Source organism: Leopardus geoffroyi, chromosome X (assembly GCF_018350155.1).
Source record: "Leopardus geoffroyi isolate Oge1 chromosome X, O.geoffroyi_Oge1_pat1.0, whole genome shotgun sequence".
Taxonomy (NCBI): Eukaryota; Metazoa; Chordata; class Mammalia; order Carnivora; family Felidae; genus Leopardus; species Leopardus geoffroyi.
The window spans coordinates 35,833,840-35,847,800 of NC_059343.1; the positions used below are offsets into that span (position 1 = coordinate 35,833,840).

The following is a 13,961-nucleotide window of genomic DNA, read 5'->3' on the forward strand; positions in this document are numbered from 1 at the left end:
CACCCAATGTGTGGGGCTCAAACTCATGACCCGGAGATCAAAAGTCAAATGCTCCTCCGACTGAGCCAGCCAGGCTCCCTGAAAAACTTACTTTTACAACTATATGAGCAGAAAATCATTTATTTTCGCTAATCTAGCTTAATGTTAATTTCAAATGGTAAATGTGCTAATATATTCTAGAACACTGTTCCATTAGCAATACAAAAACACTACGTTCCAAGTAGTTCATCATTTCAGAACACCAACTTGGTAACAGAACATGGTAAATCAAACTTTAATTTTGACTGTGTTTAACTCAGAAATATAAACATCCTTTCCTTCAGGATTCTGTACCCTAAGTCATCTTTTAGATGTTTATACTGTCATTCGTATATGTTCTTTAGCCATTAGAATCCCTTGTAGTCATTTCCATGTCACCTATTAGTGGTAAAACAGTTCATCTAAAAACCATCAGCCATCATCATTATTACTTCTACATAAGAGAAACAACATAAATGTACTTCATACTGGGAAATTTAACTTCTGGGAAGAGAAAATCCCAGGCAGGGTTAAAATTGGCCCCAAGGAACGGACATCAGCCAGAGTCATTCCTTCCACATCTACTTTCTGTACTGTGGATACCACCCCTTCCCAATACCTAATGGCAGAAAAATTTTGTTTTGCTTTTGTCAAAATATTTTTCCTTACACTGAGTGACCATGTCATTGGGTAACTTACCAAGTCCATAAAGCATCAATTGAAACATTCCAGAATGCAAGTCTACAAAAATGTGTAGACACTCCGAGTTACCGCAGGGCTCCAAGATGGGAACGACAAGAGCTGGAAGTGCAGTCTCTATGGAAGCTGAACAGTTAAGAATGAAAAAGTGTATTTCTATCTGAATATTTCCCACAAAAGATCATTTCTCAGTGTGTAGAAACAAACCAACTATCAAATAATCCTGAATATCAGAGGAAAAACATGATTTTGCAAAACTGGACTGGTACTATTATGTTAATTAGTAGCTCAAAAGGAAGAATGTATTCCTCAGGGTGACTTGAAACGAACATACCCATCTCAACCGCTACAGCAAAAAAAACCTCAGGATTCCTTTAAAAAAAGGTTAAAATAGCTAGTGAAAATATTAACTTCATCAGTGAGCCGAGTTCTAGTTTTACTTTTCACTCAGTAATTACTAATAAGTTAGTTTTTAAGGATTTCCTTTTTGATATAGTGGGAAGAAAATGGTTTGGTAAACAGAATAAGTTTCATCAACGGCCTAAATATTTTCAATGTCATTCCTCACAAAGAGAGGTTTTCTGGCAATTAGGGCCCATGGGTTTAAGAAAAACACTTGAAAACCATTAAACATTATTGTTTATATAGGAAAAACATTTTTTTCACGTTACTTCTATACCTCATTTTCAAGTCACAGATGAAATAAGAACATAAGCAATTGTTACACACAAAGTCCCAAGGCTGCCAATATACTCGTTCTCAAGTTTCACAGTATTTCCACCTGGCCCAATTAACTCTTCCCTTAATCCCACAAGCTGGCATAACGAAATCCAGTAAAGGAGCAGAGCATTCATTGAAATCACACCCCGTGCTGATCAGGTGGAGAAGCTCTAAAGAAATATGCTCTTCTAGTTACCATGGTCCTCTAATGCTACAGCACAGAAGAAAAGGCAGGCAGTGAGGAGAGTGGTTACATAGGCCCAGCCTTTCACCAGGTGTGACTTCTCTGTGCTACTTTGTTAAACAAGAACAGTAACATCTTCCTGTCCAAGCCTTGGGTCCTTAGGAGGAAGAAATGACAAGTTTGAAAAGGTGCCTTAAAAAGCAAAGTGCTCAACAATGTACATTCTCTATACCCCTTTCATGAATCAAAGAAACAAGCCAAACCCTCTCATCAGGAATCTGCACAATAATGAAAATGGGCAGAGTTACCACTAGTGCTATCTATACAAAGAAATTATCAAACGAGTTAATAAAGCAAAGAGAGCTGCAGGAGACATATTTAATCAGATGAAAACAAACTGCTTTCCAGTCCATCTACTACATTTGTGAAGAACTGTTGAACATACAGGGCCAGCAGAGCTCTCACCTAAAACACACACACACATATACATACACACACAAGAACGAACAAATAGGTACAAACAGAAATTCCTCTTACAATATCTTATAACTCAGAGCAGGAGGACAAATTAGTTCAAATGATGTTTTGCTGAATTTACCAGGTTAATATAATAAATAGTGCTTACAGATCTGAAGCAGGGTTGCTAGGTTTCCACACCTATCTGGATTGTTAATAATTCCCAATGGAGAAGGAATGTCTTCTTAGTGTAGTAATGGTGTAAAACTAATTCTGACAATTGGGATAACAATGATCATTCCAATCTAATTATCAAAATTGAGTATTCTTGAAAAGACAGGGCATTAGAGAAGAATATAGAAAGCACAGTCCAAAAGATAAAATATACTTTGATGTATCTCTAATAACTGCCAATGTCCACATTTTTCTTTGCAAAAAATAAAATATATAAGGCCCTAAGCATTTAAAGGCAACTGGCTTGAAGGTATCAAAAATGGCAAAACTTAAAACATAGAAGGGAGGGGCGCCTGGGTGGCGCAGTCGGTTAAGCGTCCAACTTCAGCCAGGTCACGATCTCACGGTCCGTGAGTTCGAGCCCCGCGTCAGGCTCTGGGCTGATGGCTCAGAGCCTGGAGCCTGTTTCCGATTCTGTGTTTCCCTCTCTCTCTGCCCCTCCCCCGTTCATGCTCTGTCTCTCTCTGTCCCGAAAATAAATAAACGTTGAAGAAAAAAAAAATTAAAAAAAAAAAAAAAACATAGAAGGGAGAGTGAAAGGTTGTGCAAGATGACAGGATGGTACACTGCTCTTTCCTGAAACAGAAATATATATACATCTCCTCTTTGATTTCTCCCTATTTACCAAGGACAAAATGAGGAATGGACCAATACATAGTAATGTAAAGTGTGAAGACTAAAGAGAAGCAACTAAAGCCCAGGTAGGAATAGCCGCGTGTGGTTCTCAGCTTCTGAACTGCCCTGGGTACCTTGATTCTGGCTCTGACAGAGCACAACACAAGGGAGACTCCCCTGGCTTTCAAGAGACAGGAGTGCTGCAAGCGAGGCCACCTGGGGCAAGTGACCTGAAGTGCCTTGCACTGCCTTTTTTGACCTTCTCTCCAAAGTTCTGCCTACTCTCCCTTGAGACATTCCCACCCCCATGAAACCACATGCTGCCATCTAGACCATCCAAACCTGCTATCTGTACATTCCCCTAGCCCTCCCTTGAAATGCTCCATTGTCCAAGCTACTCACTTCCTTGGCTTATTCCAGGCAGGAGCTGGAAGAAAAGCCAGGTGATTAAGGGTGATTGCACAAAGGGATTCTAAGAACAGCCCTAGGTCCCAGTAAAGGATTTGACTAAAGCATGCTTTCCCATCACAAAAGGGATCAAGTAAGACTACACGAAGAATACAAATGCATGAACATGAATTTTAAAAACAAGCTAAAGCATAGGTAATAAAATGGTGGGTCAGCAGGCCCTTTCCTATAATGGCCCTCATATCCACAACCGTTCTGATTAAAGCAGGTCTGAGGGGCCCAACCCCACACACAAGCACCGACCTCTCCTCCAAAACACAGTCTCCAAAGCACCCTTCTCTCACACCCGGAATTCTACAGACACCTAGAACTAGAAAACCGATGCTGGAGCACACTCCCACTAGAGTCAGAGATCTAGGAAGAGCCTGGACTAACATCCTTGAGTTACAGATGAGAGTGGAGCCCAAAGAATGCTACTTGTTCAAGAGCATGCAGCTCAACTCACACCTTCTGGCTGCCCAACCAGTGAGATCTCTACAAAATGGTGCTAAAGAAAAATCTTTGCAACTTACATTAACAAGACACAAAAGTACGTTTCTTCTGTAAACACCTGGTCACTCTATTTTTCAAAGTAATTTAAGTATCTCCTGGGCAACCATACTGAGTTCTTACTTACTTAAAACAAACTAAACCTTGTTTACAGATGATACTAAATTAAACCAGAGCTTATCAAAATATCAAAAGATCACAAACCCTGATTTTCTACAATCCCAACAAATGAATTTTAGAATTTTACTATTTTGAAAAATCAGAAATAAAAAAAAAATTGGTGCCTAATAGGGTTCTTTAGGAACGAAAGGTATATTTCAACAGGGTGCCAAGACAACTAAATGGGAAAACTTTATTTTTTCACCAAATGTTACTGGAATGACTGTGTATCCCCCTACAAAAGAATGCAGTTGGACCACCACCTCATACCACATACAAACATTAACTCAAAAAGTAATCTAAATGTAAGAGCTAAAACTACTCAACAGAAGATGTTTAAGAATCATTAGGTAGATTCAAATCAAAACCACAAAGGAATACCAGTTCACACCCACCAGAACGGCTAAAAACAAAAAGACAGGACAATAACAGGTCTTGGTAAATATTCAAAGAAACTGGAACCCTCAAACACTACTGGTAGTGGGATTAAGAGGTGGTGTTAAACATGTAAAAAGTTAAAACAGAGTTACCATATGACCCAGCCCTTCCACTACTAGGTACATGGCCAGGAGAAATGAAAACAAGTCCACACAAAAACCTGTACAAGAACGTTCATAGCAGTGTTATTCATCATAGGGGGAAAAAAAAGTGGAAGGAACCCCATCAACGATGAATGGATAAATAAAATGTGGTATATCCATGCAATGGATTATTTGACAATAAAAACGAAGTACCAAAGCATGCTTTAATATACACAAACCTCAAAAACGTTATGCTACCAACGATATGTAGAAGACCACACATTATATGATTTCATTTACTGAAATGTCCAGAACAGGCAATTCTATAGAGACAGAAGGTAGATTAGTGGTTGCCAAGAGCTGAGGGGAGGGATGAATAGGAGAGTGACTGCTAATGGATACGGAGTTTCTTTGGGGGATGATGAAAATGTTCTAAAATTAGACTGTGGAGATAGTTGTACAACTTGAGTATGTTAAAGAAAAAAACCACTGAATGAGTGAATTGTATGCAAATTATACCTCAAAACTATTACTAAAAAAGAACAGGAGGGTGGTTATGTGTGCTTTCTAACCCCAATGAAAGTTTTCGTTTGTTTTTTTTTTTGAAAGTTTTGATTATACTTCCTAATCAGAAAAATTTAGGTCTGTATTTATAACATCTTTGCTTGAGGGATTAAAGTGGGGGCAGGGGGATGAGGACTTCCATGTACCTTATAATTAAACTAAAATCATCAAGACTCGATAAATCTAATGGTAAGCCCTGTTGGGGCTAGTGAACATGCCCCCTCAAAATAGATTAAAACACTACATTCATTCATCAGATGTCTAGCATACTTTGTATTTAAGGCCTGCACTTGTTTAGTTAAGCTGTTTCCACTTAGTCTTTAGTCTGTTTCAGACCCTCTTTCACACCTCTGTTCTTTCACTTTCTTTGAATGACTATGTATTCTGAATACAAATTTATTTTCCTGTCTGTCCTCTCTTCAGGCAGTATTTTTAGCTAATTCGTCAAAGTGGTACCGAAGAAGCTGCTTTTTTAAGTATAATGGATTGAGCTGGGCTCTGTGACGGTGCAACGCAGTACTTTAGCTACCAGTTATTAAAGACAGCATTTTTACGGCACTTCACATACATCGTTTCACTTAATTAAAGGCTGTTCACTGTGGGCACAAGGTCATCACAACCAAAAACTGAGGAAGGGATAGTCTATGCTCATAATACTGTGAAACTATTACTAGAATGAAAGCACTTACTTTCTAAATGATTGTCCCCCGAAGCTCTAAACGTACTTACTAAGTGAACTTAGAAGATTTTTCGCTATGAGTGTATACGTGTTTCTTATTTGAGGCCTGCTCATGTATTAACAACTAAATAAAAATCTTTAAAAAGACAAAGGATAAATTCTGCTTCACTCAAAGAGACATATTTTATAAATAACATCATAAGTATCTGCAAAGCTACCTTATTCTTAGAAGATGACCTAAAAGAAATGATTCGTATTAAAATGTTAAAATAACTTCCATTTCAATAGGAAAAAAAGTTTCAAGGAGGTTCAATATGCATACCTTTAAAAAATAAGGCCAAACTAAATAATTAACAAGAGAATTAGAGAAAAATTTGGACAAGCTTGGTAGATCACAAGTTAAAATGCAGAAATGCCCAACTCCATAACAAAACCAGGAAAAAAGTCTAATTAAGAAAGACGTTTCATAAAATAAGAGTGGATACTAATGAAAACAAAAGAAAGGTGGAAATGCCAGTTTAAAAGAACCTACAGTTTTCGTTGGCATTGAAGCCTCTCAGAATGGCCTTCAGCTCCTGGAGCTTCTGATGAGCTCGTGCATGGACGCTGTCAATCAGGAGCTTTTCTATTGATAAGTGATCAATCTGCATAAATAAGAACAGAATCATATGTGCAATTTAAACATTTTCACTTTAAAAGTCTGAGAGTAGATTACTGTGGCTCAAGATAGTTCCTTTTAGAATCACACTGACTGAGTGTTAACCAGTAGAAGAAAGCAAACTTAAAGGTAAAAAAGATAAACTTAGATGGTATTGGGAGCTTAAAGACTATAGCTAACATTTTGGCAATTACAAATCAAGATAGGTTATGTACTGGTTATCAGTGATTAAATGTCAGACCTTAAAAATAAAATGGTGATATGACCTAAATTTTAAAATGTGAAAGAACATCTTACAAATTATACATAACGTTAGTTATTTAATAAAACAAATGTGGGCACCTGGGTGGCTCAGTCGTTTAAGCATCCAACTCTTGATTTCGGTTCAGGTCATGATCTCATGGTTCCTGAGATTGCGCTGATAGTGCAGAGGCCACTTGGGATTCTCTCTCTCTCTCTCTCTCTCTCTGTCTGTCTCTCTCTCTGTCCCCCTCTCCCTCTCCCTCTCTCTGTGCCCCTCACCCACTTGCATGCGTGTACTCTCTCTCAAAATAAATAAACATTAAAAAAAACCCCACAAATGCAAAAGCATAACATTCACATAAAACAAGTTTAATAAAGGGTTTTAGGAACAATCAGGTATTTTATCTTTTTATTTTAATATTCATTTCTTTTTGAGACAGAGACAGTTGAGAGAGACAGACAGAGTATGAGCAGGGGAGGGGCAGAGAGAGAGGGAGACACAGAATCCAAAGCAGGCTCCAGGCTCCCAGCTGTCAGCACAGAGCCCCACGTGGGGCTTGAACTCACGAACCGTGAGGTCATGACCCCAGCCGAAGTCGGCGCTCAACCGATTGAGCCACTTAGGCGCCCCCTTTATTATTTTTTAAGTAGGCTCCATGCCTGGTGTGGAGTCCAACACGGGGCCTGTGCTCATGACCCTGAAATCAAGACCCGAACTGAGATCAAGAGTAGGACACTTAACTGAATGAGCCACCCAGGTGCCCCACCATGTATTTTAAAGAATGTGTTAAAAGTTTAAGAATAAAGTGTAAGTTATATACATTCATTTAATCAAACCAATATTAAAATATATTGAGATCTCTTACCTTCATGGCTCTTTCTACTAACTTGGAATCAGAAGCTGGCAAAGGAGGATCATGAAAAATCTGTAAAGGCTTAGAGACATCATTTTCATCAATTTTAATTGTAACTTTGTGAACAGATGCCGTCCCTGTTTTTCTCCCAAGAACCTGTTGACTAAAGAGAAAAGAAATACTAATGATTTTTTTCAACACAGCCTGTTAATTTTTGGAATAAAACAGAAACAATCTATTGTATGCCTTAGCCAGAGCCTAGAACATGATAGGCCCTCAATGTTTGTGGAGGGAATAATTTAATATTGAGAAGACAGCTATTCTGTAATCCAACGCAGTATTTGATTTACATCCTTTTTAAAAAAAACAGACACAATTTAAAAACAAAACACACGTGGGGTGCCTGGGTGGTTCAGTCAGTTAAGCTTCTGACTTCAGCTCAGGTCATGATCTCACGGTTTGTGAGTTTGAGCCCCACATTGGGCTCTGTGCTGTCAGTGCACAGCCTGGAGCCTGCTTGGATCTGTGTCTCCCTCTCTCTCTCTGCCCCTTCCCCGCTCATGCTCTGTCTCTCTTGCTCTCAAAAATAAACATTAAAAAATTTTTTTAATAAATAAAAAATAGAAACACATGCACACAAAGAAATCTGAAAACAAAACAATCTGTCTTCTACATGGTGTCTATTTATCTCTAATTCCTTTACAGAAAATGAGAATCAAGCAAAGTTCAAACAGGGAATTGAGGATTGTAAACAGCCTAATACTGATTTTCCCCAAAACTCTCCCTCAAAAAAGACATTAAGAGGCACAGTTCAAAATATAAAATTGTGATAAGCAAACATGTTTTAAAAACATACCCAACAATCTTAATGGTCTTTCAGCAATCTGGTATAAGGCCAGAGTAATCTAACTTTTTGAGAATAGCAAGTCTTAGTACAAACAGATGTCTACATATTTAAAACATGCCATGTTCTAAGAAAGGAGTCAATTACAGATGTCTTATGTGGTTTATATGATACCATGGGACTTTACTATATAAAATCATGTTGCTAGAGGTACATAGCTATTGGTCTATAGTAAATCAGGTATAGGAAAGAAAAAGAGAAACATAAAGGATATTTACAGTCACAACATGAACTTGCCAGAATCAATTTCACTTACTTCCAAACTGAGAGGGAGAGGCACTTGCCAGCATGGTACCTTTCCACCTGTACAAGGTCTCCCCACCGCTCTCGGATTAACATTAGAGTTTGGGAATGTAGCACTTCTAACTGAAGTGACAAGCAGAATGAATCTGATGGGGTTTGTTAAGCAAATTTAATAAATCACTACAAGGGCCAGTGAACTACAAGCAAACTTCATTTAACAAAAGCTCTATTCCCCAAAAGCTGGCTATGAAGGAAATTTCTGGAATTCTATTTCTTCGATGACATATACTAAAAGGTGTGATCAACTGTGGCACAATTTTAGAAAAAGGTTTTATATTTCATTTTGAACCGACATAAACAAACTATAAGGCCCAGGTTGCCTGCGAATTCATCATGGTTTAGAGAATATGAGTAGAACAAATGGCACTATTTTCTCCCCTCTACATTTCTTACTCATTTTTGTTTTACCAACAGTAAAATTTAAAACTTGGTCTATTATAGATGTATCACTATTCTCCACACTCACCAGTTCCCCAGCCCCATTTCTACTCCAAAAAAGGAAAGTTCAGGATAGGGGGTAAATGGAAATATGGGGAGGACAGGGACACACGAATTCCTTACAAATACAGGTCTCAAATTTCAAAAGGATACGTAGGCAGTTGTACATGTCCTGAAGAGGTTTTTCATCAGCAAAGAGTCTAGACTGCACCAGCTGATGGATAAAGTTGATTTGCATACTATGAACCAAGGCTCGCCCATCTTCCATTGGCAGGAGAAAAAAAGGCGGTAAACCAGAAAAGTGTATAGATCATATCATAGTACCAACTAAGGAAGAGTACACCGACTAACAATAAATTAAACAAACAAACAAAAAAAGAACTGAAATTATCCATGGAAATCAGAGAACATTATACTTGAGAAACACTAAAATCTCCATGGAAAGTAAGTATGATTATCACAACATCTACTTCAAATTACAGAATAAATTGCCAAACATTTAGTACTCTGTAAGAATGTTTCAATAATATAAAAACACCAAACATCTGAATTAATATTTATGATTTAAATCAGTATTTATGATTTACCTCCCGTTTCCTTATCCTCAACCAGAATTTCTAGCTTGAGAAGACGCCATGGTACATCCGGATCATCTCCCATCACGGTCAAGGTGGCTTCAAATTCTCCCTCAACTCGAAACTTCACCCGGCCATTTGCTTTTAAAAGAAGAAGAAGAAGAAGAAGAAGAAGAAGAAGAAGAAGAAGAAGACTACTTTGCTAGAAAATAACCAGCTTCCCGCTAGCCTAGAACGTTCAATTTTGCTTACAAGAAATTTTAAATAGCTTGAAAGTTCTTTCAGAAGTGTCCAAAGAACTCAGTAGTTCCTGCATAAGCAATAGCCAAAGGCAGTGAACACTTCTAACATCAACTGACAATTTTCTCTTGAGGTATAACTCTGGGGCTTCATCTCTCCTCCAGCCCCAGGTGATCTCCCTGTTCCCAGCTTCACATACCACCATTTTATCTCCAGGTACTAAAATTTTATCCCTTGGTACTAAAGAGAAACGATCGGTTGACAAGTCACAGATGTGAACACTACCTGAATTGCAGACCAAACCCTCAAAATGAGAGTTCTTTGAATGAAACCCCAAAAGCTGTTTGAAAAAAATTCTAACAAGTCAATTCTTAAAAAAGACAAACTTCCGGTACATACCAACTGTAAGATTGGCTAACTGAGGAGGGAGATCTGTGGTCACAAGCCTATGTCTAAGAATCTGATTGAGCTGGTGAAGTGTGGCTTGTTTCTCAATCTTGGTAATTGGGTCTGGAGGAATAATTTTATCCTACAAAAAAAATTCAGTGATTTTATAACCATGTACAAAGAGACACAACTCTTACCTGCACCTGTCTTAACATAATATTTTCTCACTTTGCCCAAGAGGATCTTAACACTCATTTCTTAAGTCGACATCCAGTAATAGTGATATGCCTCTTAACTATGGTGCATCAGAGTGCCACCCAGCTGAGACAGTAATGCAACATGATCTTCTTCACGCTGTATTTATGAAATCAAGTTCATGTCACTAGATGACTTTCACCACTTCTTAAAAGTATAAAATACAATAGCACCACATCAGTAAACTATTACCGCACTACTTAAAAAAAAAAAAGCTCCCAAAAAGCAACTAGCATACCGTATTTTCACATATGAAATAGATGTAAGTTAATTTACACCTGTTTACCGCCCCCCCCCCCCCATTTATCTATTTTGATAGCTATTCACATTTTGGCCTCAATGTATTCCAAAAAAACACAATTCTAATTATGGAGAAAAAAGTGAATTACATGAAATCTTTTAAAATATAGAACAGGGGCACCTGGGTGGCTCAGTCGGTTAAACGTCCAACTCTTGATTTCGGCTCAGGTCATGATCTCATGGTTTGTGAATTTGAGCCCCGCCTTGGGCTCTGCGCGGACAGCTTGGAGCCTACTTGGGATTCTCTCTCTTTACCTCTCCCCCATTCTCTCCCACTCTCTCTCTCAAAAATGATTACATAAACTCAAAAATGTATATATAGAACAGTTGTTTTGCTGGACAATTTAATAACACAGTAGACTCCAATGCCAAAGCCTTTAACTTCTAAGAACAGGAGTGGTGAGCAGTGCACTTACCCTAATGCAGGTGGGCAGTCGTGGGTAAGATCCAGTAGTCAGTACATCAATGGCATACGGGATGGCAAAACTAGGCAGGCGTGCATGGACTAGGGCATCTCTAGCTAATGAGGCCAGGCGATCAGCAGTGTCCACGAACAGAATGGCTTGCTGATCTAAAAAGCTTGAAATCATCTTTAAAGCAAAGGGTAAATGAATTAAACTTCATTGAGAGCTAGCTACTTTGCACTTCAAATATCACTTATTCATTCCAAAGTAAACTCTGAGGGACCTTAATATAAGTTTCCCACATTTCAAAATATTTCCTCAAAAAATTTTCCAGTAATGTGAAGAAATATTTAATACGTTTATATTTAACATTAAAAACAATAACTTCCTATCACTTTAAGTAAAACGTTTTCCAATTTGTTTCTCCATCCTTAACATTACACATACATATCAGAAGTTAGGAAAAACAGAACAAAATGCTTTTTCCTCTTACAGATTTCTAGAGTTGGCTGGTAATGAAGTAGTTAAAAGCATGGCCTCTTGGACCCAAACTGCCTTGGTCTCAATTTTAACTCTGCAACTTACTATCCCTGCAACCTTAGGCAAGTTACTTAACCTCTCTGTGCCTCAGGTTTTTCAACTGTAGAATAGAGATAATGATTTCCAACCTTACAAGGTTGTTCTGAGGAGCAAGAGTTATTGCACACAAAACCTTAAGAACAGTGCCTAGAACACAAAAGATACTCCATAAATGCTGTTATAAGACATCTAGGCCATCTTCATGCCCCAAACAGAAATCCTTTCCATCAGTTCTCTATTGAATGTGTTTCTGAATAGTAGAGCTCATCATGGAGCTGCAAACTCCTTCCTTGAAACTTTTCTATTCTGGAGCAGTAATGTCTCTCATGTCCTTCCAACACGGGGAAGCCCACCCTATCTTCAAAGCTAAACATTTCAAGTCACTTCAATTTAGTCTTTACATCTCCAAATTTCTATCTCACCACCCTTGTTCTGCTGCCTTGGAAAGGCTCCAATTTATCAGTGGCTAACTTAAAACATGGTATCCAGAATTAATACCACATCACACCCACAATTAATACCAGCACACAATGCCCTACATTTATTTTCTCAGTATTTCCATACTCATTTTATTATCTGATCTTCACAACTCCAGGAAACAGACAAAATCAGATAATTCCTATCACTTTAGAGATGAGAAAATTGAGACTCAGGTTAAGACAGGGGCACCTGGGTGGCTCAGTCAGTTAAATGGCCAACTCTTGATTTGGGCTCATGTCATGATCTCACAGTTCGTCAGATCGAGCCTCGAGTGAGGTAGCAGATTCATACAATTCAACTATAAAAAGGAATGAAGTACTACGACATGAATGAACCTTGGAAACATTATGCTAAATTAAACAAGCCCGTCACACAAGACTCCATCATGGTGCCATTTATATGAAATGTTCAGAATAGGCAAATCTATAGACAGCAGATTAGTGGCTGCTTAGGACTGGGATGGGGGGCACTTGGGGTGACAGTAAAAGGGTACATGTTTTCTTTTTGACATGATGAAAACATTCTACAATTGACTGTGATGGTTGCACATATCTGAATACACTAAAAACCATTGAATTAGACACTTTAATGGGTGGATTGTATGGTATGTGAATTATATCTCAATAAAACTGTTTCTCAAAAAGCTCTAGGAATAGGATTATTTTCTCTTTTTCTTAAATAAAACATTATCCAGACTGTTTCACCATTAGAATTCTACAAACTATGTATTTACACACTCAGCTACACACATAATATGTCTGGTATGGCTAAAGATCATTATCTATTAAGAACCTCAGATGAAACTAGTTAAATAATCATTAGGTTGAGAACAGAAGAGTTAAAACATGAATAATCTTCTAATTCTTCAGCTGATGGACCTTACACCTGACATAAACACATCTGTGTCTACATTCACAAAATACCAAAACTTTACAGAAGTTCAATATGAGACTTCATTCAGAATGTGATTTATTTGAACAGCCAACTCAAGAAGCTAATAGAAGAATACTCTACTTTGAATTAATGAAAGATGAATTACAATATGGCTCAATATTAAAACCAAGAGTTTTGGATTTTCCCTGACACTATGTTACTGAACTCAGTAGTATTAAACAGGTAACTGAAATACCCATGATATAATTAGGAATTTAACACCAGATGCAAGTTTGAACATCTTTAAGAAAAGATTGCTCCAAATTAATTATTGAGAAGAAACCCCAGGCTTTTCAGAAACAGTATACCATGCTACCTCTATTCAGCCAAAACAGATTTACTACATTTGGTGTCCAAATTTCCAGAACAATGAGTTGTAAAACTTTCTGATAAATAAGCTTGGAATGAGTCTGTTTGTTAATATTTATAATCAAAACCATTCTTTGTATGATCCTTTACGGTGTACAAAAGACCCTCCGAATATAAACTTTAACTTCCCTATCATACCAACAGACAACCGATGAATAAAAGAATGTTTTCCCCCATAAGGAAAATGTATGGTACAAAATACTGTCCCTCTAAATAAACCCTTGATCGATATT

At 37.8% G+C, this 13,961-nt stretch overlaps 1 protein-coding gene and 1 long non-coding RNA gene across 5 annotated transcripts in view; one reads left to right on the forward strand and one right to left on the reverse strand.

The window, feature by feature from the left end:
* LOC123595341 overlaps positions 1 to 10,915 on the forward strand; it is a 59,151-nt gene extending 48,236 nt beyond the window's left edge. The window contains exon 3 of the long non-coding RNA XR_006711134.1: positions 9,819 to 10,915. This is a non-coding gene — a long non-coding RNA (uncharacterized LOC123595341). The remainder of the gene's footprint in view (positions 1 to 9,818) is intronic.
* Positions 1 to 13,961, reverse strand: part of MED14 (mediator complex subunit 14) — a 66,377-nt gene that overhangs the window by 42,781 nt on the left and 9,635 nt on the right. For all 4 annotated transcript variants that reach the window (XM_045472941.1, XM_045472940.1, XM_045472943.1 and 1 more), the window contains exons 4-11: positions 11,380 to 11,553; positions 10,421 to 10,550; positions 9,794 to 9,922; positions 9,360 to 9,467; positions 8,722 to 8,854; positions 7,574 to 7,724; positions 6,339 to 6,450; positions 718 to 843 (exon numbers count right to left, since the gene is read on the reverse strand). In XM_045472941.1, coding sequence (XP_045328897.1) covers positions 718 to 843; positions 6,339 to 6,450; positions 7,574 to 7,724; positions 8,722 to 8,854; positions 9,360 to 9,467; positions 9,794 to 9,922; positions 10,421 to 10,550; positions 11,380 to 11,553 — 1,063 coding nt within the window. The remainder of the gene's footprint in view (positions 1 to 717; positions 844 to 6,338; positions 6,451 to 7,573; positions 7,725 to 8,721; positions 8,855 to 9,359; positions 9,468 to 9,793; positions 9,923 to 10,420; positions 10,551 to 11,379; positions 11,554 to 13,961) is intronic.